This window comes from Botryllus schlosseri, chromosome 12, assembly GCF_051294905.1.
Source record: "Botryllus schlosseri isolate E-star chromosome 12, Bs_hap1, whole genome shotgun sequence".
Lineage (NCBI taxonomy): Eukaryota > Metazoa > Chordata > Ascidiacea > Stolidobranchia > Styelidae > Botryllus > Botryllus schlosseri.
In genome coordinates, this window is record NC_137247.1 from 25,338,185 (window position 1) to 25,362,973 (window position 24,789).

The 24,789-nt window shown below is 38.9% G+C and overlaps 3 protein-coding genes and 1 long non-coding RNA gene across 4 annotated transcripts; all 4 read right to left on the bottom strand.

The window, feature by feature from the left end:
• Nucleotides 1–312: 312 nt before the first annotated feature.
• Nucleotides 313–3,971, bottom strand: LOC145451509 (uncharacterized). The gene is made up of 4 exons (XR_013918936.1): nt 3,836–3,971; nt 2,945–3,003; nt 2,510–2,587; nt 313–484 (listed from the first exon to the last, which is right to left on the bottom strand). It is a non-coding gene; the product is annotated as an uncharacterized LOC145451509 (long non-coding RNA).
• Nucleotides 3,972–6,739: 2,768 nt separating this feature from the next.
• Nucleotides 6,740–9,814, bottom strand: LOC145451495 (uncharacterized). Its single transcript, XM_080329710.1, has 9 exons — nt 9,549–9,814; nt 9,397–9,492; nt 9,026–9,284; nt 8,558–8,666; nt 8,298–8,495; nt 8,020–8,226; nt 7,833–7,962; nt 7,694–7,770; nt 6,740–7,016 (listed from the first exon to the last, which is right to left on the bottom strand). The coding sequence occupies exons 1-9, from the start codon at nt 9,784–9,786 to the stop codon at nt 6,909–6,911; spliced, it is 1,422 nt and encodes a 473-aa protein (XP_080185836.1). The 5' UTR covers nt 9,787–9,814; the 3' UTR covers nt 6,740–6,908.
• Nucleotides 9,815–18,552: 8,738 nt separating this feature from the next.
• On the bottom strand, nt 18,553–23,128 carry LOC145452562 (uncharacterized). The gene is made up of 4 exons (XM_080330730.1): nt 22,970–23,128; nt 22,542–22,655; nt 22,245–22,349; nt 18,553–20,206 (listed from the first exon to the last, which is right to left on the bottom strand). The coding sequence occupies exons 1-4, from the start codon at nt 23,072–23,074 to the stop codon at nt 19,895–19,897; spliced, it is 636 nt and encodes a 211-aa protein (XP_080186856.1). The 5' UTR covers nt 23,075–23,128; the 3' UTR covers nt 18,553–19,894.
• Nucleotides 23,129–23,293: 165 nt separating this feature from the next.
• Nucleotides 23,294–24,067, bottom strand: LOC145452690 (uncharacterized). Its single transcript, XM_080330857.1, has 3 exons — nt 23,854–24,067; nt 23,726–23,794; nt 23,294–23,665 (listed from the first exon to the last, which is right to left on the bottom strand). The coding sequence occupies exons 1-3, from the start codon at nt 23,917–23,919 to the stop codon at nt 23,390–23,392; spliced, it is 411 nt and encodes a 136-aa protein (XP_080186983.1). The 5' UTR covers nt 23,920–24,067; the 3' UTR covers nt 23,294–23,389.
• Nucleotides 24,068–24,789: the final 722 nt, after the last annotated feature.

Sequence of the window (24,789 nt, forward strand, 5' to 3'; positions counted from 1 at the left end):
ATATTTGGCTTTGATGTGTATTTAATTGTCTTATTTGATTGTATTAGGAATCAGGTTTTAATAATTTGGTAAGTTGTTTTATCGCTGGGAATTTGTATCATGAAAAAACCGTACTTCATCCAAGAAGACGCGTGCTTGACTTACAACCGAAGCGTAGACAGCTGACAGTGCAACGTGGTTGTGTACCCAGAATAGGCTTCAATTTCTGCGGCTACATCCTCATCAAACGCTCAATCTCCGGTTACCAATACCAACCCATACCTTTGTCAAACGCCTATTCATGCTGCACTCTTATATACCAGGAATGCCATATCGGTGTTTATGAGGTTTATTAAGTATTCGTTATGCATGCTGACATAAATCACCGCCAATGCCTCACGAAAGCTGCGTATTTGTGTCACGTGTTCCCTTCAAAGCCGACTGCCCACTCTTCATTCGTCGTATCGAAACGAATGACAGGGTATCCATTTCCGTGTTTGGGTGTCTGATATTATATCAAAAAAGAATTAGGTCAAATCTACACGGCACATCACACAGGCAGACATTTAGTAATCAGCAGCGTTGGGATCAAGCCACCACCTTCGAGTGACGAGTCATTTTGACTCGAGTCAAGTCAGAATTCAAGTCAATTTGCCTTTTCGAAGTAAGATGTATGATTACGTCTCAAGTGATTCGAGTCAAGTCAGAATTCAAGTCAAGTTGCATTTTCAAAGTAAGATGTATGATTACGTCTTAAGTGATTCGAGTCAAGTCAAGTCACGAGTCAAGTCAGAATTCAAGTCAATTTGCCTTTTCGAAGTAAGATGTATGATTACGTCTCAAGTGATTCGAGTCAAGTCAGAATTCAAGTCAAGTTGCATTTTCAAAGTCAGATGTATGATTACGTCTTAAGTGATTCGAGTCAAGTCAAGTCACGAGTCAAGTCAGAATTCAAGTCAAGTTGCCTTTCCGAAGTAAGATGTATGATTACGTCTTAAGTGACTCGAGTCAAGTCAAGTCAGAAGTCAAGTCAAGTCACGAGTCAAGTCAGAATTCAAGTCAATTTGCCTTTTAGAAGTAAGATGTATCATTACGGCTTAAGTGACTCGAGTCAAGTAACTCACAAGTCAAGTCAGAAATCAATCAAGTTGCCTTTTCGAAGTCAGATGTATGATTACGTCTCAAGTGACTCGAGTCAAGTCAGAATTCAAGTCAAGTTGCCTTTTCAAAGTCAGATGTATGATTACGTCTTAAGTGAATCGAGTCAAGTCAAGTCACGAGTCAAGTCAGAATTCAAGTCGATTTGCCTTTTTGAAGTAAGGTGTATGATTACGGCTTAAGTGTCTCGAGTCAAGTCAAAATTCAAGTCAAGTTGCCTTTTCAAAGTCAGATGTATGATTACGTCTTAAGTGAATCGAGTTAAGTCAAGTCACGAGTCAAGTCAGAATTCAAGTCAATTTGCCTTTTAGAAGTAAGATGTATCATTACGGCTTAAGTGACTCGAGTCAAGTAACTCACAAGTCAAGTCAGAAATCAATCAAGTTGCCTTTTCGAAGTCAGATGTATGATTACGTCTCAAGTGACTCGAGTCAAGTCAGAATTCAAGTCAAGTTGCCTTTTCTAAGTCAGATGTATGATTACGTCTTAAGTGAATCGAGTCAAGTCAAGTCACGAGTCAAGTCAGAATTCAAGTCTATTTGCCTTTTTGAAGTAAGGTGTATGATTACGGCTTAAGTGACTCGAGTCAAGTCAAAATTCAAGTCAATTTGCCTTTTCGAAGTAAGATGTATGATTACGTCTCAAGTGATTCGAGTCAAGTCAGAATTCAAGTCAAGTTGCCTTTTTAAAGTAAGATGTATGATTACGTCTTAAGTGATTCGAGTCAAGTCAAATCAAGTCAGAATTCAATTCAAGTTGCCTTTTCGAAGTCAGATGTATGATTACGTCTCAAGTGACTCGAGTCAAGTCAAGTCATATGAAAAAGGTGACTCGAGTCATCCCAACACTGGTAATCAGCCCATGAAACATAAAGAGCATGATCAGGCATATTTTGTTTGAAGTAAAACTTGAAAAGTAGATTGTTGAGATGTAAGTTGATTCTGGACCAGTGGTTCTCAACAGAGGGTCGACGAAGCATTTTCAGGGGGTTCGCGAAGCCTCAAAATAGTTCGGAAAATCACGAGGCAGTTTCGCTTCATTACTAGTAAAACTCCCAGAGCTCACATCAACAGAATAACGTGAATAAAGGGATGGTAAGATCAAGAACCCTGAAAGGTTCAGGTTCGTGTGAACATTTTGCTTATATTGAATATTATATAAGGTTTTTTGTTCAAAATCCGTGACACACAGTTTGAGAATCGCTGGAATAAACTAAGCAGATTATGCAGTCAGGTGAAAATTGCTATCTTTTTTTTGTCACCAACATTGAACGAATTATGTTAGTTATTGCAATAAAATGCCATTGGTGCGTAATTTACATAGGAGTTGGTAATGGATTCAGATGCTAATTCAGCAATGATGAACTTCGTACCTGATCAATCAATAGGAAGTGGTCATACTTTTCGTGAAAAACGGCGGGTACTGCGACCATCCAATCTACATTGAGATTCTGTAAAAAATACAATAATGAAGTCGGGAGTTGGGTACTGCGGGAGCAAGTTCACAAGTTGATGACAACATAACTGTGATCACATTGATGGCGGTCAATTTATTTATGACACATAAGTGGAGAGTCAGTCAAAATATACGGAGCAAGCCATGGCTTTCGGAAAAAAATTAAACTTGGTACAGCTGGAATAAAAGATGCAGATTTGGCAGCCAGGTGCAAGTGGCGATCTTTTTTTAGTCGCCAACATTGAACGAATCGAATTATATCAGTTGCGGCAATAAAATACCAATGGTGCATAATTTACATAGTGGAGTTGCAAATCGATTCATATGCAAATAACATTGATGAGCTTCGTACCTGATCAATCAATAGGAAGTGGTTATACTTTTCATGAACAACGGCCGGTATCCGAGATTCTGTGAAAAATACAGAGTCAGTTACTGCGGGAAGCTAGTTTACTACCTAATGACATTGCTGTAATCTTTCAATTACTACAGTTCAGGAGCGACCAGCCTTTTCGGCACAGGGCCACAATAATCCAACAAACCATCGCGCGTGTCACTTTTGGACATATGAATATCGAAGATTTCTGCGAACATGCGCCAGTCATTTTGTGCAACGATGCCATCACCGACTATCTTTCTGCAAGTGCAAACGTGAAGTTGCTTGTTGGAAGACACGGGTCACGTTCTCTAATATTTTGGAATATAGTTGAACTCGTTTCTGTAAATTCGGCGCAAGAAATCAAGTGACCAAAAATCGTGTAAAGGGGTAAGAAAAATTCCAAGTAAAATAAATCCGCTGTGAAATATTCTACCTTATGGTCATATACCGTACTAAGATCTACGAAAACGTGCCTGGCTCCTGGCTACGTCAATAGCTAGCAGATGGCTTATTGTTATCGATTTTGACACGTAGTAATATAAGTTCTATTTTTACCGTTACCTAATCTGGTTTACTCCAATAGGACGACGAAACAAGGACATCAACATTCAAGCGGCCCGCGCAATGGTTCGTAAATTTCATGTGGCCATTTGGCTGAAAAGGTTGGCCCCCCTGCTATAGAGCAAGTGCTTTTTTTGCTAAGGAGGTATCAAATAGGCGCCATGTCTGATTTTGATGACTAATCAATACAGAGACAATCACGGCTTATGAAAATTAATAGACATGAAACTCAGAGATTTTATAATCTTGGGTGAAAAATTGAATTATTAATTCTCAATGAATTGACATCATCACTTCCAATACCTCATGAATGCTGTGTATTTGTGTCTCGCGTTCCGCTTCAAAACTGACTGTCCACTCTTCATTCGCCATATTGAAGCAAATGACAAGGTGTCCATACTTTGGCGTCTGTTAATATAACAAAAAAGAATCAGGTCAAACATACACACAAACATACATATCGACTAGACTAGCCTAAATAGCAGTGGTCGGGAACCTTTTTTGTCCGAAGAGCCATATATGTCCCTATTTGATTAATAAACGTAGTGTGAAATTCAAGATTTCGAGTCAGGTACATAATATTCGCACGTGATATTGGCCGCCGGCGTGACAGTAACTTAAATTTGATGATTTTGAAAAGAGGGGGTCCGAACCCCTAAACCTGAAGACGACATTGTCTTTACCTCTCAAAGACATGTTTGTACTGCCACGAGAATAATTATTTTGGCCGTGATTAAAATTTTCCAACAACTCGTTGCAATATTGATCAATTCAATACAAAAATCAATATTTCGCAAAGAGCCATATCTTATACCCAAAAGAGCCATATATGACTCGTGAGCCATATGTTCCCGACCACTGCTATATAGTAATCAGCTTATGAAATATAGGGTATGATCAGGCTTGGGCCGGGCATTGCTTTTTTCAGACACAATATGAATATAGTATAGTATAGTAGACGCACAAAGTTGTCGTATCGCTCACCATAAGTAGACCTGCCAAACGACGAAAGCCCCAATTTCCAGCCAAAATACATATATGCTGATTCGGCAGCCAGGTGAAAGTGGAGACCTATTTTAATCATCAACATTGAACTTATTCCATTGGTTGCATTGCGGCAGTAAAATGCCAATGGTGATTCATTCCCATACAAATTTGTTCTTAGGTTTTACCGCTCCGCAAGGTCAAAACGTTGCGAAACACTTCTCTAAATTATAATCCATCAGAATCAAATGCAAACCTTGCAAAATAAAAACAAAGATTATTTGACGTACCTGATCAACATATCTTTCATGTAGAATGGTATAAGGTAGGTTACATAAAACCAAAATCCATTACGCTTCCATAACGAGACACACACAGGCTATATATCCCAATCATTTTCGCTCTGAAACTATCAACTGTCTCATGGACTTCAAGTACCGGTGTGACTCTTCACAAAGTATGCCTACTGATACAGCTGACGGCACAAAAGTGCTCTTGCAATTATGCTTCAAGATCTACAATGACCTCAAGTCAATTTTAATTCGATAAAGAAACTATTGTAGTCGTCGTAACACATAAATACCCTGGTAAACTACAGCGGTGACATCGAGACCACGCTCAGTAAGTGATGCGACCTCGCTCGCAACCCTGTCGCAGACGTAATGTTGCGAGTTGCCGGCAACTCCGGTGTGCATAGCCTCGTCGCAGACAGGCGCGATTCTCTCGTTTTATCGGGTCGCGAGCTCAGTGTGCAGAGGCCTTAACGATTTCGAAATAAGTGGTATTCATCCGTTGACATGCCACCAATAATATTGACTGGCCACTGCGTTATAATGTTTGAATTAGGTCGTTTTTTTTCATACAGAAACATTTATCATTACATATAGTCCCTTTCTTTTCCATCTAATTGCGTATAAATTGATATTTATTCCATGTGTTGTTCACTACTTACCGTACTTACTTGAATAAATTCTGGTAACTTGACTTTAGAGCTAAATTGAGATAATATTACATATCAAAATGTAAAATTACAAGCTACGCACAGTTATTGACTGCTACCGGTAATTCGTTGCAAAATTTACAGAGATTTTCCAGTATATCTACCAGATTTTTTACAGTGTAGAGCAGGGGTTCTCAACCTGGGGGGCGCGGGAGGCTATCAGGGGGGCGCGAGAAATTTTTGTCAATTTTTTCAATGTCTGTATAAATTGTGACTAAACATGTATTTCACAACCATTCTGAAGAGACGATTATTGAAGATTAAACTTAATTCGTATTCCAGAAAGCTTGCCAAACTCAAACTCCAGCAGTCGCGCTCACGGAGTATAGGCTGACTTCAACTTCATGTGAGCAAATTTTGATATTCTTTGAAGATTTAAAGAAATTCCTACGTGCAAGTCATTCATTATTTTATAGCTTTGGCAGTAGCCTAAATCTCTGTGCGCTATAGGTAGCTGTTGTTGATAGCTGGCGAACTGCACTGCCTAAGACAGACTTACACTGTAAAAATTATTCTTGTTAATAAACAAGAAAAAACATGCTAGACCCGATTACAAGCTTACAGGCTTTTTCTAGTAACTCAGTTACAAGCTGACAAGCTAAATCTTGTTACCTGAATACAAGCCCGTACCTTGTAAATCTCTTCTTCTCTCTCTCATTATTGCTAAATCTTGCACCTGCACTGGCAGTACTATAAAGCGGAAAGACCCAGTGCATTCGGTGGCCATGACTGTTAACAAATGTATAGCAAAAGGCTCATTTGTTTACAGCCAATTAACAACTGCAGCAGATCAGCAGGCAATATATACAGGCTTAAGCACAGTATGGACAATAAACAGCAGCACTAGAAAAGGCAATTGTGCAAAAATAATGTTTGCATGACTCGGCCTGCAGAAGACCCAGCACGCTAACTCGAATATTCAGGCAAGAAGCAATAATATTGAAGAGGTAAAAGGTTTTAAGGCAAGGTCATGAGCGTGTCAACTAAAGACAGCATGCTGCTGCTGAAGAAGATGAATTGTTTGACAATATCTCGTGTAGTTTTAAAAGTAAATTATTAAGTCCAGCACAAACCTATTCCATGACTATTTATACTTTACGGCGTCAAAACTGTCAAGTAATGAAGTATGCTGAAAACATAATCACTTAACGCAGAATCTACTTTAGCATCCCAGAAAGGCAAAACTACTTCATAACGGACCAATTTGGATAATGATCAACTGAATTTCAAAACTGCACATCAATTTTTATCACGCATTGAAGCGACTGCAGACGGCATACGCAGCCCTTTGATTTTTGCAATGCAGATGGACAAGAAATGTAGAGTGTTATTCACACCACGCGCGAACTGGATATTGAATACCCAGCACAGTGACAGAATGAGAGCCAAAGCTTATGTAAAATCTACTACGTCATTTATCACTAGCCCGTCGAAGTGCACCGTCCACTTGGTTTCTTCAGTGTCAAGATGTATGATTGGGTAGGGTGATGCTGAATTATCCTGAAACAAAGAGGGCACACAACTGTATACTGAAAGGCAAGGTGACAGGAGAGTATGGAATTATATAGCGTATAATACTACCAGAATAATGGTTGACGTATCAGGTCAAAATGATGACTATGACATTGCTTAAAACAATAGTGGCCAACCTTTTCGGATAAAGGGAAACACAAGATTTAGTAACCATTGAGCGGGCCACCTAAATGTGGTGACGTTGAAAACAAGACTTACATAACTACGCTTTAAATTTGATAAAATTATGTCATGAAAACTCTGTGCAACTGTGCAGTGTGCATTCATGTCCTGGTCATGATAGGCGCAAAATTTTTTCAAAGATAATGAATGAATTCGATCAATAAATATTTTACTTGCTTATATTGGGGGTTGCCTTTGTATGCCATTGGGCACATTTGGCAACGACAGGATTATTCGGCTTTTAGACATAGCAATATCATAGGTTTCGGTGAAGATGCCTCTATCGTTTTGTGCGAAGCTGCGAGTACACAGGCGAAGTCGTCATCATCAAGTTTAGCGGTCAGCCTAATGTCATTTTGATTGGCCTTGCTATTTTACCTGACATTATAACTAATTTCGAGAATTACCATGACTTACTGACATATCAGCGCAGTAAAGTTTACTTTATAGTAATGCAATGTTGATATGTACTTGGTGCGAACCTGGTTAATAATCAAGAATTTGTCAAAGGATTCGTTGAACATTGCAGGTAAACCGACCATCCAATTATCTGCAGAATCTGAAAAAACACAAAATCTTATTTGGAGTTGTCCAGCAATTTGTATAATTGAAGCATCGTACTTATCGCATCTGTAATGCTGGTTGGCAATTGATTCCACTTGACTCTTGTTGCATGCTTGGGGAATTTAAATTCTTGGATCTTGTCCAGAATATCTAGACCATTGTTAATCAGCTTCATTTCTTCCAATAGCTGAAACATTTTCATTTATTGTTAAACAGAAATCAAACGAATGCTATTGCTTCTTACCCAATGTGAATTTTTAAGAAGGGGATACTCCACAAGAATGTCAGCAGTTTGCATGTTGCGGACTTCTATGTCTAACCGACGACTTTTGAAAGTGGCTTTCATTGCTTTCATCAGCTTTCCCTTGGCTGGGTTAGATGAACTTGATTCCGATAATACGAATGACTTATGTTCATTCAAGCTTTCCTCATTGGTTGAAGATTCACCGACCTGAAATTTTAAATTGATGATATGAATCAGTTGTTTCCGACCAATGTGCCACGAAAATAGTAATTGCATACTTCGTTAGCAAGAATGCTAGAATTTCGGGGATTCTTGCATCGAGGGCTGCTCGCGTCCGATTCTTCCGTATGAAGCCGTCTCCGTGGACCAGTCCTTCCATACTTTTTTCTATTTGCGATGAGAACCGGATCTTCTGGATCTTTTACTTTCCGACGTGCGTTACAAATTTTGTTATTGAGTTGATTTTTCCAAGGGTACTAAAATGTTTTAATGATTTTATTGAGTGTAGCACTTCCATAGTTCATGTTTCAAAACTCACATATGGAGGAAGATAAGGATCTTCATCTGCCAAGCTTGATCCCAGAAGGGGATATTTTGTCACTAGAGCTGAACATACCAGTGTTCTTACTAGCGGCGGCACTTGAAGTCTGAATGAAAAGTGGACGTGCGTTACATAATCAAGCTGAATGCGCCAAAATTGGTATCAGGTAATTCCCAGTATATATTATTCAGTATACCGCGAGTACGGAGAGTTACAGTTGTCACAGCGCGTTGGGTTGTGAATCAGGAGGTAACAGACCAACCTAGTGTGCATGGCCCCTTGCGCTAATTGAACTGTTATTACGAAAATATGATGATTGTTCAGCGAAAGATAGCATACACCCAATTCAAGTTATTGTCAAAGCTACGATTAGTGTTGCGTCGTAAGTCAAACAAGTGCCGTACTTCCCCACACGTTGAAAAACGCTGCACTAGAATACAGATCACTTTAACAGCCAATACACACCCATAGCGTTTTGTTAGATCGTTGAACAGATGATCCACAATTGCTCTTCTTGTAGTTTGCCTCAAGGCGCTTTTTGACTGTATTTTTTCCACCTCCTTCTCCAGATAAGCAGGTAGGCACACCTGATACTTGCTGTCAGACTGTCTTTTACCCTTTTTAGTGCATTCTTCAGCATCCTTCAATGGGGTATCAGTTACAGATGTAGAGGGCTCCAGATCATTCACGAGTTCTGAATTCCGCAGACCACTGCACATATCTCCTGCAATTGAAATATCACTTACGAGACAAAATTCTGGCTCCAAAAGGAAGCGATAGCTACAAACAAGGCGACTGCTATACACCGTCAAACAGTCGGTGGAAAAAATACTTACTATTCGTCTGCTCTTCAGTCAATGAAACATCCCCATTATTGGTGCAATTTGAATTACAAACACCAGCACCAAGCAAATCTGTGACTTTCGAAGTCTCTGCAAGACAAAAAATATCACGTAACCAACCACGTATAACAATGAGACTAAATTACCTGAGTTTTTCTTTTCACTCAATTTCAACATATCGCCGCTGCATAGTTCAACGTCACAGTCAAATTCAGCCCAGCCAAAATCTTTGTCATAGTACTCAATGTTGGAATTGTCAGCGGGAACTTCAGGGAATTTGTGTAATACAGCAGTTTTCACTTCTGATACAGAGTTTACTCTAAACACTTTTGAGCGGTCACCATAGGTCACCTTCGACTTCAATTGTTCTTGACTGTTAGCCATAGCAAGAAAGACTATTTCAATAACCTGAAATACATCAGATCACAAATATTGATCAGTTATATACGCCGCGACGTAACCTTATCAAGTTAATGTCATTGATTACATATATCTGCTGCGGTTCATGAGACATCAAGTCTGTAGGACGAAAAACACGGAAGCCATCTTCTTTTACAGAGTAACTATGAAAGTGTTTGATAAACTGAATAGACTTTATCAATTTAGTACAAAAGAAGCACTCGGCATTGTCAAACAATATATACTCAATTCTACAAAGAGTTAGTTCATCAGCAGTTTTATCAACCACATAAATATCTTGAACCTCATATTTGTGCGACTCGTCATGAAATACGTTGACACTTGCCACAGTTTGGCTGTCTACGTCATGTTGAACTCGAATTAGTTCGCTGTACTCTTTTGGAATCGAATCCCGGCGCAATAACCGTGAATCAACACTTGGGACATCGTCACGCAGAATATCAGACGAACAAAATTCATAACACTTCCGATATTGTAGCCTATATGCGACTGACAGGGAAATATTTTTAAAATTTGAATTCGCCTTGACGATTTTCTTCAATCGTTGATGGTAGGTCTCAAATTTCATGCACCAGAGATTCCTCAGATTGCCGTACCTTAAAATCATTATTCCGTAGTGTAAAGGGAAATGGAATTTAGGTTTTAAAATATTCGGTGCCGTCTCTTTGACAGTCTCGAAGAATTCGGTATCAAGATGCACCAGTTCATGAGCATTTTCCCTCTTTGTAACTTCAGCAAATATAATATCACAGATTTCTGATAGGAGCAAATACCAGGCCCAGATCATATTCCCTTCAGGGATGTCAGGACCCACAAAAATGGAAGATGACGGAAAAAGCACCAAGTTTGCGACGCGCTCAGCCTGTTCATTTTTCCAGTAAAGTTGGGCTTGTTACGAATCTCATGCCTTCCATATCGAAATGACATTACACGTTCTACAAAGCGCTGCTTTGGCACAATTTGGTAGATCAAATTGAGGAGGATGTAGTCTGACGTCACCTGTAATACGCCCTCATAGACGTCGTGCATTGCATCGGGCGGAAACGCATTTACAGTGTCAAATGAGAGCAATCTTTTTTCACGCCAAATATTTCGTCATTTGTTGCCAGTGCTTCTCGAACATGTGCTTTATGATTCGTTGATGTTCGCAAGCTAAACATACGACCATTAGATATTTCACGAAACTCAGAATATTGACAGGTGCAAAACCGACATATGTAACCAGAGCTGAAGCATTGGCGAAAGCCGCCTAACTCATGACTTGCGAGGTTGTCCGTACTTACGGTTGCCAAGCCACCATGAAAGTGTCTCATGGAACCATTCCCCCTTTGCGACCGGCGGACCAGTATACTGGTCCGCGATTGTTTAACACGGAGGAGTTGTTATTTATTCTAAGATAGCTCGACCTGCATTACTTTCTAAACGGTAACAATCGATTTATATGGATAGTTATTATGAATACACATACATAAGACCATGTACAACCTATTATATCAATGTATATCCTGCTTGAAATGCAGATTGAACACGCAAAAACGTTTCCCGCAAAATTGAATTTGTAATTATGTTCGCGTGAATGAACGCCTGGAATATAAACCATTGTATCTTCCGTTCTAGACGCCATATAACCAATTACAGTTATCTTCTATGACTTGTTGTTGTTCATACTATTCAATGAAAGTCCTTATATCGAAGATTAGCACGTAGAGATGTTTCAAATCGACGTGAAAGAAAGCAATACCTTATTACGTGAAAATCATGGCTGCGTAAGTTCATCCGACTCGTTGCGGCTTCAAACACATGTACAATTGCTTCAGACAATTGCAAATTGTACATATAGTTGGCCATTATCCTGGCATATTCATCAATATCCCTATCATGGGGTTTAGTATTGTATAACAAAGCCGACACCAGCCCTACCACCACACAAATAAGCGTGAGAGTTAGGCTATTTTGGTACCAGAGCCTGTAATAACAACATCATATAGAGGCAGTTATATATCGGTTTAGATGGCACACGAAGTTACTGTTGGCTTCTATGACTACTGTTGATCATACATGGAACACTAGCCGTGAAGAATACAGTTCAAATTGATGTGAAATAAAGCAATAATGTATCACATGAACTGACTTCTCGAGCGTATATGGCAGTGGTCGGGAACCTATTGCTCGCGAGCCATATATGGCTCTTTTGTGTATAAGATATGGCTCTTCGACAGATGTATATTTTTTTACTGAATTGATCAATATAGCAGCAACTTGTTAGTAAATTTTCATTACGGCCAGAATAATTATTCTCGCGGCAGTATAAACATTTATTTGAGAAGTATAGACAATACCATCTTCAAATTTAAGTTAATGCTGTCGCGTTCGCGACCAATATCACTCGTGAATTCGATGTACCCGCCTCGAACTCCTGGATTGCACGATACGTTGATCGACGAAAGAGAATAGCAGACATGGCGACGCCCATCTGACAACGCAATTTTCAAATGCACATACCTTCCTGATCTACGGCGTGAAATGAACTGCCGTGGACGTTACAATCACAAATTCGAATTTAAAACAATGTCATAGCTATCCACGTTCTTGATTGGTAAGTAGCTTTGATAGCACCGGCGATCAAATGTAGGCGTGCAGCGCGACGTTACGCATTACTTTGAGAATTCGATCAGTAATTAGATTTTCGGAATCAGTGCGACAGTTAGATCCAATTAATATCAGTTATAACAAATTCTAAGCTATTTACGATGAAGTGCGTTATCAATGTTGCCTTACCTTACGTTTCGCGCTTTATTTACGAACAATTAATATGAAAATTGTGGGATTTGGGAGAAAATGTTCAAAATCTTGTCATTGATGAACATCGATTGAAAATACCAATAGTAATTGAACGTTTCACAATTTTCGTTCACTCATCCTGGCGATAGGTGAGATACTGCTTCACTTGCCTCCGCTGACCCGACGTCACTGATGTATCAGAGCTTAGAGTGGGTAGGCATATACACTGCTGTGGTGACCATGTTTGGTCCAACCTACGCATGTGATCATGGATTCTCGCATTTAAAAGGAGGATCTCGACAAACCTACGCTCTCGTACCTAAAATTTCGCATGTTTAAATAAGGCAACCAGTATGATAAGTACAAGTTTTTAGAGGGAAATGTGGCCCACACGAGGACACGACGAATCCCATGTATAGTGAGTTCGAATTGGAGGTACGATGACGTCACCGAATTTTCGATTGTGACTTAACAATTGATTGACATGTATGGCTCTTTGGGAGTTAAAATCTGAAAAATAGGACTAAAATGGCTCTTCGGACAAAAAAGGTTCCCGACCACTGGTATATGGGCATTGGGCAGTGTCGAATAAGCCAATATGTGTATACCTACGAATCCGTTATGCAGTTGAAAGTTACATATAACAAGCCTTTGGGGTTGATACCACTTCAATAGCATGCAGATAGATAAAATAGTTACTATGTTATGTAGAATTGGAAGTGAATTGCCTTCCACGAGATTACGCGATTACGTAATCGATTACTCATCGGCTGCGGCCGCGTGATCCGTGAATATCATGTCTACCTTTCCAAGATCGTAGCGCTGGGCTATGAAGCGCTATAGTAGCGTGTAATGTCTCGTTGGAACGTAGAGATTCATGCGAAACGCAATCAGGTGGTCATAAACCAAGAGAGGGCCTAAGTATGACGTCAGAAGATATAGGAAAACAAAATTGTATTTTATTTTCAAGAAATCGAAAACATTTTCTCGCACACCGCTATTCTCTCTGGCGTCTGAGCCGTAAGAGTATCTCAGACCGCTAGGCGGCTACTTCAGGTTTACGGCAATATATTGGGCGTCGATTTAAACCATAAGGATGACATTTTATCGTCTTTTTTGTGGATGCAGTAAAATTTTGGTCAGTAGGCCGGCCGATTAGAAAGGGATAAAGTTACTTCGATACCAGAAGTTTCTAATGTTTTTAAGTCAGTGATTAATGGTTCCAACAGTGCATGGTAACCGATTTTTTTGACAACAGAAGATTTTACTATAACCAGAGGGTGAATGCTACGCATATTTGACAAAAACCTTTTCTCAATATTCCCCAGTTGAAAATAGAAAACACATAGTTTATGACTCCCACGAGCAGACCCCAAAGGATTGCACAACTCCAGGTCGTCTAGATATAAATGAATCCTCAACAATTCCCTTTGGCCACGAAAAAATGCATTATTGAGAAAAATATTTCCATCAGTATAATCATACAGGAATTCATCAGGACCCTTACGCATCAGCATTTTCTTTTCTATGCTTTGTATGACATCTCTGTGAGAAATGTATGCTTGCAAGGTTTGTAGTATTGGGATATACTGACATTGACATTCATCCTGAAAATGGTGCGTAACGGGTCTGATCAAGCCGTATCGATCTAACATTTTGGAATAGCGCCAGTCACTCTGGGTAACATTCATCATATCGACTATGTCCGGCAAAAGCAAATGAGAGCTATTAATGGGGCCATGCGGAATGGAGTTCGTACTAGATGCAGAAATTTGCGAAAATATCTCAATTTTATATTTATCTAGCACATCCACAACGTTCAGCATTATATCCCGAAATGTTGACTTTGGTAAAGTGAATTCTTCCCGGCATCGCAACGTAAATAAAAAGAAACTGTCTTCAAAACTTTTAATTCTTTTTGCTACTTCTTTCGAAGACGTATCAGTACCGCTCTCGCTCTGAACAACTCATTCATCAATTGTCCATCATTATTTCCTGCATTCTCAGCCGCAGGCACTTCAAGTTGACTATTGCTGTCTGTCGTTTTTCTTGACTTCTCTAGTACTTCTTTGTGCATTTGATAAACATGTACCTCGTAACTCTCTTGTACGTACCAAGCTCTCGGTTGCAGCAGTCAATTTTGCACAAGAAGTTACTTTCGTTTCGGTGGAACCGCCTCAGTTGAGATAATAAGGATCTTCTATTGGGAAACGACTCTACCCCGTCGCAGCATTCGGTAGGACACAGCCACAGACTCATCCTAAGTTGTAATAAACGAAGAAACCAAAACGCAAGAAACCTGCACCACCACAAAACTGGCTGGTTTCGCCATTTGCGTTCGCGCCGAGATGGGCGGATATAATATTGTAAAATCAAAATCCTGTTACGAATTCGAGATTAAAATCCAAGTCCAAATCAATAAAAGGTAGGCATCTGATCCGAATAACACGTTGAAGTGTAAAGTTATGTGACATTTCAAGTTCATTTCTACATATATTGATCGTAAAATTAATCTAAAATCGATATCCATTGTTCTTGAATCAGATAAAATTATTAATTGCGATTATTTGAAATTGAAATCCAAATCCTTCCTCGTATTGATCTCGCGCCTTTTTGATAAACCGCTCAAGCAAAACCGGCGGATTTATTTTGTGCAAACAGGGTGAATTGGGAGTTTATATTGAAATATAATGACCAAAAGGATGACAATGAAAAATAGCAACATTGGAATCGCATAGTATTTTGTGTCTTGTGCATTTTCCTATTGCCGGATATGATGTCTGAGTGTTTTTGAACAACGTTTCAACTCACATATCTTAGGGGCTTGTCAGGGGTGTGTTCGAACGGCGTTAACACTCGGACATCATGTCTGAGGCGTGACTGGAGTAAGTTCGGACTGCGTTGTCTATCGAACATCATGGTAGGGATGTGTTGGGACTGCGTTATGACACTCGAGCATCATGTCTGGGACACATTTAGGGCATGTCTGGGGTGTGTTCGGCGTGTATTGACACTCGGATATCATGTCTGAGGCTTGTCTGGAGATAGGTTCGGACCACGTTGGTAATCACCCATCATGTCAGGGGGTATTTGTAGCGCAGTGGACACTCGAACATCATGTCTGGGACATGTCAGCGCATGTTGACGGGGGAGGGGGGGCGGTGTTCGAGCTTCGTTGACACTCGGACATCATGACTGATGCATGTCTGAAACAGGTTCGGACTGCGTTGTCTATCGAACATCATGTTTGGGATGTGTTTGGACTGCGTTTTTACATTTGAGCATCTTGTCTGGGTCATGTCTAGGGCATGTCTGGGGTGTGTTGGGCCTGTATTGACACTCGGACATCATGTCTGAGGCATGTCTGGAGATAGGCTCGGACTGCGTTGTCAATCGAACATCATGTCAGGGGTGTGTTCGAACTGTTGTTGACACTCGAACATCATGTCTGGGACATGTCTGGGGTGTGTTCGAAATGCGTTGACAGTAAGACATCATGTCTGAGGCATGTCTGGAGTAAGTTCGAACTGCGTTTTCGATCGCACATCATGTCTGGGACATGTCTGGGGCATGTCGGGGGGCGTGTGCAAACTATGTGTTGACACTCGGACATCGTGTCTGGGCATGTCTGTGGTGTGTTATGGTGTCTGGGGTGTGTTATCGTGTCTGTGACGAATCTTGAGTGAGTTCAGACTGCTATTTTTGTTCATTCTTCTTGCAGAAAATATAAACAATTTACAAGCACAAATACAAGCACCGACCTATGACAGCTTGTTATATGCTTGCATTTGGCATTTGCAAGCTCCATTGAGCTTGTATCAAGCATTTATTAGCTCGTTACAAGCTATTTTACAAGTATTATTTTTACAGTGTAGATGCAATATAGGTTGCCCGGTTTCGCCCTCAATTTGCTATAAATCAACACAATTGAATTCATTTCCAAAACTGATCAAATTTAGCATGGCAGGACAGAACGACGCCGTGCTCTCTGTAGTCACTACCAGCATTAGGATTAGTCTCAGTGCAACCTACCTTGAAATTTATTTATGCACTTTTTAATGTTTTTTTGTTATTTTCAAACAAGTTTGGGGAAATTTGTCAGCAATGTAAAAGACTAAACAACTGGAATGCTGATTCAAAATTGGCGTAAGATATACCTTATGTATACTATCAGATACGGGGTGGGCAGCCCGTACGTAGAAGGGAATTTGTGCGGCCGTCGACGCCTAATTCATTTAATATGTGTTGGCAGCCGTAAAACATGCAAATTGCAATTACGAATTCACTCCCGAATTTTCGAGAGATTTTATTTAATCTTGAAATTTTCTTCGCGCTCCGCGCAATTCAACAAGACTTCATTTTTCGATTTTAATTGGAGCACAGGAATGGGAATCCTCACGAAATAACAATTCATTCGCGGCTCTGAAAAATTTTCGCGCTCCGCGCGACAATATGCACCTCCCAGCAACTATTCATAACATTGCCACTCGCGATTTCGGTGCGTACAATAGGCCGTTGTGAAAAGTATAATAGTCCGGAGTTCACCGGGAATGGATATGGACAGTTTACCATAGCTATCTTGCGTCCTGATCGTTCATTGCGGCTATGCCCTGGAATGCGGCCTTAGGCTACATAAGTAATCGAAATGCGGCCATGGTTAGCAAGAAGGTTGCCCACCTCTGTATTAAATGATGTGCTCTTTTTGACATGACGAATAATATAAGGGGGGGTCAGGGGGCGCAATTTTTTTGACCTTCGCCAAGGGGGGCGCGTGTCAAAAAAGGTTGAGAACCACTGGTGTAGAGGATGTCTAGGCAAAGGTGTCTAGGCAAAGGTGTTTTGGCAAAGTGCGGCCCGCGTATCTATTCTTTGCGACCCGCGAGAGGATACTTGGAATTCAAAACATAAAACCTGCTTTTTCAATGTTGATGCGTGGACTAAAACCATAGGCTGTATCATATGGACAGGAAATTCGTTTACGTTGAAGCCTGTTAAATAATACGCTATGATTACGCTGCCTACGAACATCGCAAGCGTAATCCAGATTCGAAATATAGTCAATGTAGCAAAGTATGAGTAGCAATTAATGGAATTGCCAAACTGTTATTTTCAAATCTCTTTCCAATTTGCGAGTTGCTAAACACACCTCCGTCACAGTGACGTCCAGAGTCACCAATATCAACCAATATAAAACGGTAATTTGCATCACAGACGGCCAAAAGAACGAGTGAAAAATAGCCCTTATCGTTATAATATTCACTGCCGGAATTGGAGGGAGCCTTTAGTCTAATGTGTTTCCCATCCATTGCACCTATGCAATTGTGGAATTGCCAAATGCTGTCAAAGTCACGAGCGATTTCTCGCCACTTTGCTGTTGTAGGTGGAACAAGCTCCAACGCAATGAGTTTATTCCATATAGCCTTACAGCATTCGTCAACAATCACCCCAACAGTGGTGTGACCAACTCGGAAAGAAAACGACAAGTCTTGTTGGGTAGCACCAGTTATCAAATACCTGCAAACAACATAATATTTCATAACAAATTTGAGATACTGGATTACAATCTTACATCTCATCTTATATCCAACCTCAATGTAACAATCAGTCTTCTTTGGGGAGCAATTGCTTTTCAAAAATTTGTATCCTCATGGAAAATATCCTCCTTTATTAAATCCAATAATTTATATACACTCTAAATTCGAATGCGTGCTGAGGAACGCAAAATTACATGCCAAATCCGGTTTTTTTTTTAACTACCACAGAACGTGCTGGAGCCGATGTGTGCCTAGCTATCCTGTGTTTAATGGTGGTGTGTTCATGCAAACCCGTGCAGAGCTCGAAATTAATACCAGCCATCCATGAATTTTCACTCAGCTTTAGCTCAAAAAATATTTTATTGCAACGAAGAAGCATTTCACAAATTGGAATAGAATTACAATCCTAGCGAAACAGTTGTTTTCACAAATTAGATTCTAATTAGAGCAAAGAAACTTTTCAAAAATTCTGATAGAATTACAATCTTACCAACACAGTTGTGTTCACAAATTAGATTCTAATTAGAGCAAAGAAGCATTCCATAAATTGGGATGGAATTACAATTCTAGCGAAACAGTTGTTTTCACAAATTAGATTCTAATTAGAGCAAAGAAACATACCACAAATTGGTGCAGAATCAGAATTATAGCAACACAGTTGCAACCACAAATTAGATTCTAATTAGAGCAAAGAAACACTTCAAAAATTGGGATAGAATTACAATACTAGCAACACAGTTGTTTTCACAAATTAGATTCTGATTAGAGCAAAGAAGCATTTCACAAATTGAGATAGAATTACAATCCTAGCGAAACAGTTGAGTTCACAAATTAGATTCTAATTAGAGCAGTTTTCAAAAATAAAATTTAATTACAGCAAAGAAGCATTTCAAAAATTGGTATAGAATTAGAATTATAGCGACACAGTTGATTTCACAAACTAGATTCTAATTAGAGCAAAGAAACATTTCACAAATTGGTGTAGAATTAGAATTATAGCAACACAGTTGCAACCACAAATTACATTTGAATCAGTGCAATGAAACCTTTCACAAATTGGGATGGAATTAGAATCCTAGCGACACAGTTGCTTTCACAAATTAGAGCAAAGAAACATTCCACAAATTGGGGTAGAATTACAATCCTGGCGACACAGTTGTTTTCACCAATTAGATTCTAATTAGAGCAAAGAAACATTTCACAAATTGGTGTAGAATTAGAATTATAGCGACACGGTTGCTATCACAAATTAGATTTGAATCAGAGCAAATAAAGATTTCACAAATTGGAGCAAAATTATAATTATATAGTTACAGTTGTTTTCAAAAATTAGATTAGAATTAGAATAATTACTACAGTATTTTTTCCGAATTAGAGTAGAATCCGAATTATAGCTAGTTTTAATTTTAAAATTAGAGTCGAATTAGAATTACAGCTACAGTTGTTTTCTAAATTAGATTCGATTGAGAGCAAAGAAACATTTCATCATTAAGAGTATCACCAGAATTATAGTAGCACAGTTCTTTTTACAAATTATAGTGGAATTGGATTGATAGCTATACTGTTTTTCAAAATTAGAGTACAATTAGAATTATAGGTTCAGTTGTTTTCACAAATTAGATTCGAATGAGAGAGACGAAGCACTTCAAAACTTAGATTACAATAAGAAATTTAGCTACACAGTTTTTCACTAATTAGACAGATAGACCACAACAAGATTGTGTAGCTGTCCAAGTCAGTAAACGATATCAAAATCATCACTTGGATTTCTGAAATCTGCTCATAAAATAGAGAAGCTTGTTTGATTGAAACCCAAAATTTTTGTCTCCAATCAGGACATACTGTAAAAATGACAGTATCTGGAAAACTTTTGGATATGCGAGGTCCCAAACATAATAACACGCGAGAAGATCAAGTACTATCTCAAATAGTTCCGCTTTAGTGTGAGAAGATCCCTCTATGCGGATGCCATTCGCAACGATCCATGACTGCAGGTCACCATTTTCATGATGCGCTAGTACGAGATGTGGGGGACTCAGCTTTGTGGATGTTAATTCGAGGGAATGGGCCTGGAATTAAACAAGATATGTTAATTAAAATTATATTTCCAATAATCCATGTGTGAAAGCACAAGATTTAGATTAGGTATAGAAATGCTTTTATGGGACTTCTCCATAATGAATATGTAATAAAAATACAGCTGTAGGGTCAACATAGTTTAACAAGCTCAACTCATGGAAACAAGTGATCGCAAATTCTGTCGTCACGGTATGCTATCTAATCGTTGACATGTATGGGTTCTTCCACGTAATCAGATATCTTCTGTAAATGAGTACTTGAACATATGAAGTTCTGATTACTGTCGATGGTAAACCATAACTAGTAAATTTACTAAGATTTAATGATCCATTCAGATTTGATCAGTATACTATCATACAGATACCTTTTGGAACGGCAAAAGTAGTATGTTCACATTCACTTATTCTATGCTCTATATCAGTGGTTCCCAACCGTTTTCCACCCACATACCACTTCGAGGTTTTATTAGGTGCTCGCCTACTACCTACATATTTACGCACGCCGTAGGCGGTCAAAATGTTTTCACTGTTTATGACATCATACTCACGTATTTGAGCTTTGTGAGGTGCGATAACTAGGGCGAGGTTTTTACCTAAAATCGGAGGATTTTGACCTAAAAAAACTTGATTTTGACCAATTTTTGACATCATGTACGCCAATTAGGCGTTTTCGCACATAATGTTATATTCATTCTTGGTAGGGAGTGGGACTGTCTGTCCTTGACCAAAAACTGACAAATTTTGACATGAAAAAACTTTATTTTAACGATATCTGGCCCAGTAGTTACACCACATATTATGGTAGAGGTAATTAAAATTTGTTGTAGGACAACGAAAGATACTTTCCTACATTCTCGGGTAGAAAGTGTTTGTCTTTACTAAGTAGCTTGCCAAGAATGGAGAAATACCATTTAACAGCAGTAGTTGTTGGCTGGCAACACTGAAACTGTGCGTACACTGCTGGTGACACAACATGTTGCTTCATACTGTCAATGTTGTCATGCATCATAATTTTTCATTATGCGCTTCTTGATAAAATAACCATGCAATGTCAAGCAGTCTTGCTTCAGTTAGGATATTGCGGTACGTTGAGCATAACACCATGTCAATTGTCAACCTATTTGATTCGTGTAACAGTTTATGATCCACGATGAGCAGACAATGGGCCGCCTACAACGGTAGGCCTATAAAGTGGGCTACAAGCTGGAAAACGCTCAATTGTATAAAGCAAAATCGCCCTAGTAATACCAAATATTAAAGTAGGCATTATCAGCACGGGTTGATGAGATGCATGGAATTTTTTTTCACCTCTAGTCAAATAAATTCAAAATCAAACCCATTAAGCTAATAACTTCCTTCGGTCGAAAAAACACTGAATGTACTCGCGTACCACCTGGAAGACCCTCGCATGCCACTAGTGGTACGCGTACTACAGGTTGAGAACCACTGGTCTATATCCATGGTAGCCAGCATCATGGACTCAAAATTCAGGACTACCGTACCAAAAATTACATCAGCAGCAGAAAAGATTTTTCATGGTATGGAAAGAAAACGATTTTACGACTCATTCTAACTTTATCCTTATCAAAAATATGATGTAATTCAAAAATATTTAATAATCATTTATTGTTCGGAAGCCTTTTTTAAGTTCGAGTGTATTTATTGCACCGTCTCACGCATAGTCAATCTAAACATAGGCATATTTTCAGCACCCAAAAACAATTATGCCACATTTTTGCGGCTAAATGTGAACTCAGCAGACCCCGAATTAGAACTAACTCTACATGTGCCCAAGTTAATCCACCAAATTTTCAGACAACTAGCGGTACTTTTGTGACGGTCTGTAAAGTTCGAACTTGTGCCAGATCCTGCCATGTAAAACGTTTGAGATGTTACGGAAAACGCCGAACAATGCTTGCTGAAAATCAGGACAAGAGTTAATATCAGTACAAATTAAGACGTTATGGTAAATATATGTTCATTGTTCACACAGTACCAGGTTAAGCAAGCCGCAAATCTTACAACCTACCTGATAAAGCCTAATCGCCCTCAAATCATGCTGTGCCCTGATTCTCTTTTCAGTTAACGCGTTTTGTAACTCCATCAGGAGCATAACCTCATCTGCTTTTTCTCCCTACAAATGAATACAATCATATTAGCCATGTAGAAGATTTGGTGAAGGACTTTCCAGGTATTGCATTTCGGTTAATATGATGGCAAGAGTTGTGCCGCAACAATATTTAATATATACAATATAAAATTGCAACAAAAATTAACGCGACTATCATAACTAATATGCATTCTAGTATAGTTCATTATTACAAACCTCTTCATCTGTCTCTACTCCAAATATTTTGTCAAGAGTAGTAAGCATTTCGCAATACCTATCACGCATCTCTTCTACACTCCTCGGAACGAGCATTTGAAACTCCGCTCTGATCTATTACAAAAGTAAAGCATTACTATAGAAGCGACTAGTAGTGAGCAGAGCATGCATACACACTTCTATAGGTTATATAGAGGGATTTGATAAAAATACAACAAGATTTATTTCACTAGATGATGATAATAATAATAATAATGATACTCACCAGTTTAATGAAGGATAGTAATAATGTAAACCAAAAATACATTATTATTCTTATATTATATATATATTAATTTTGCTTACACATCTGGGCACTTTTGTTTTGGTCATTATCACGGCTAAAATAACGAATGGATCTTCAACGAATAAATTATTAGAAAACTAACCAGTCTGATGTCCTTCAGCATAGGAAAGCTCTTCAATATTTCAGGAACACTTCCGAATTCAAGCAACTTGAATTGGTTGCGTCGATCTTGATGAGTGTACTTCATCAGACAAAGGAGATTTGACCAACTGGCATCAGGTCTTTTTAATTCAGCTTCCAACTTCACCTTCGCTTCTTCGGGGGTCAAAGAAGGATAAGCTTCTGAATTGCACACAAATTATCAACGATGAAAAAGGACTAATAACCATGTAAACAACCTGATGTGCTTGAACACAATTTTGGTGAACTCAAGCATGAAGACTCGCCAGACGGTTTTGCCTTTTGTCGGAGATTCCTCAACTTTTGTGATAGTTTTTTAGAGAAGTAATACTGAAAATCATTTGATCACCAATTTACTTGTTGCAAAATATACCGAACTCTGTCAACTCACCGAAGGATGTTTTCCGTCAATATCAACCTTAATGCACGGATATCTCTCGCACATAGCCCGAGAAAAATTAGAGTAGTCTGTTTTCTTTGTCATGTCCCCATTTCGAAGAACATGATATGCAGATTCCTCAACAAGTCTATTTTCGAGAGTGAAAATAGAGTTTGATTGAAGAGCTGTTCGCACTTTATCACTGAATGATGGCAACGGCATCATTCTTCTGCGTCGGGTATATTCAAACGGTGTAATGCTTCTCTCGTCTGCATCAATCTGAATAGTTAACATACTGGATTTCAACAAATCCCGATTATTCCAAATGGAATAACTTACACATGTCGAAGACATTGCAGAGACATCGCTCTGAGTAACTTTCTCCACAATCTTCTTCTGTAATGGGAGCTGCAAAATACAAATAGTTGAAGATTTGAAAATGCATGGTTTAATGACAAAAATTTTACATGTTCAACGGCAGAGCAATCTTGAAAAGATGTTTCATTTTCGTTGCCATCTTCTAACTCCGTCATTTCGCAAGAAATTACAGTTTGTGATACATCCAAAGATATAGGGATGTCATTATCAGCATTGGTTTGTTGAAGGGTTTTCCAAGTCTTGAGAACAAATAGATAACTATATCATTACATGGAAATTGAGAAGGAATCTATATAAATACTTTTTGTAAATTCAACAGACGACGAGCAGTTCCAACTTTAAACAATTTCTGAAAGTCACCTTCGGTCAATGTCCCAAAAACACTTTCATCAATCTCATTTTCTGTTGAAAATAAAGGAAATGTATTTTAGCATCCCCGCAAACTTACAAAGGCCAACTCTGTCCACTGTTTTTGGTCATAACATATTGCCGACCACGTATTTTATGGCTTATCTGTGGCCAAGGGTACTGAAAATCAGATATATTGCGGTATCCAATATGGGATTCCTTCTGTACAGCAAAGGCATTCATTCTTGCATTGAAAAATAGCACTTCTAATTTGCAATATCGGCATATGATACATTCATTAACAAAAAACAAATCAGTGATAAGGATAAAACGTGGAAAGTCAAAGTCAGGTATATTATCGACAAACACATCTCCCAAACTGTAGCAGATATTACGATAACATGCACTTCTGGCCGATAAAATATGTTCACAATCAGAATTTGATATGTGGTTTTCAATCTCTGGTACGTCAGCTCTGGGAATTTCGGAGGTTTCATGAAGACTTATAATCGGTTCCAAATAGTTAGTCTTCTTTTCCCCTTTTTTGTCAATCATTTGAATACACATCCAACGTTGATGATAATAGCTCAAACTCAGGGCTAAATTTTTGAAATTATACCATCTTTTTGATTTAAAAAAGCCATTCTTTGCTTCAAATCTCATTGCCCATTGCATCC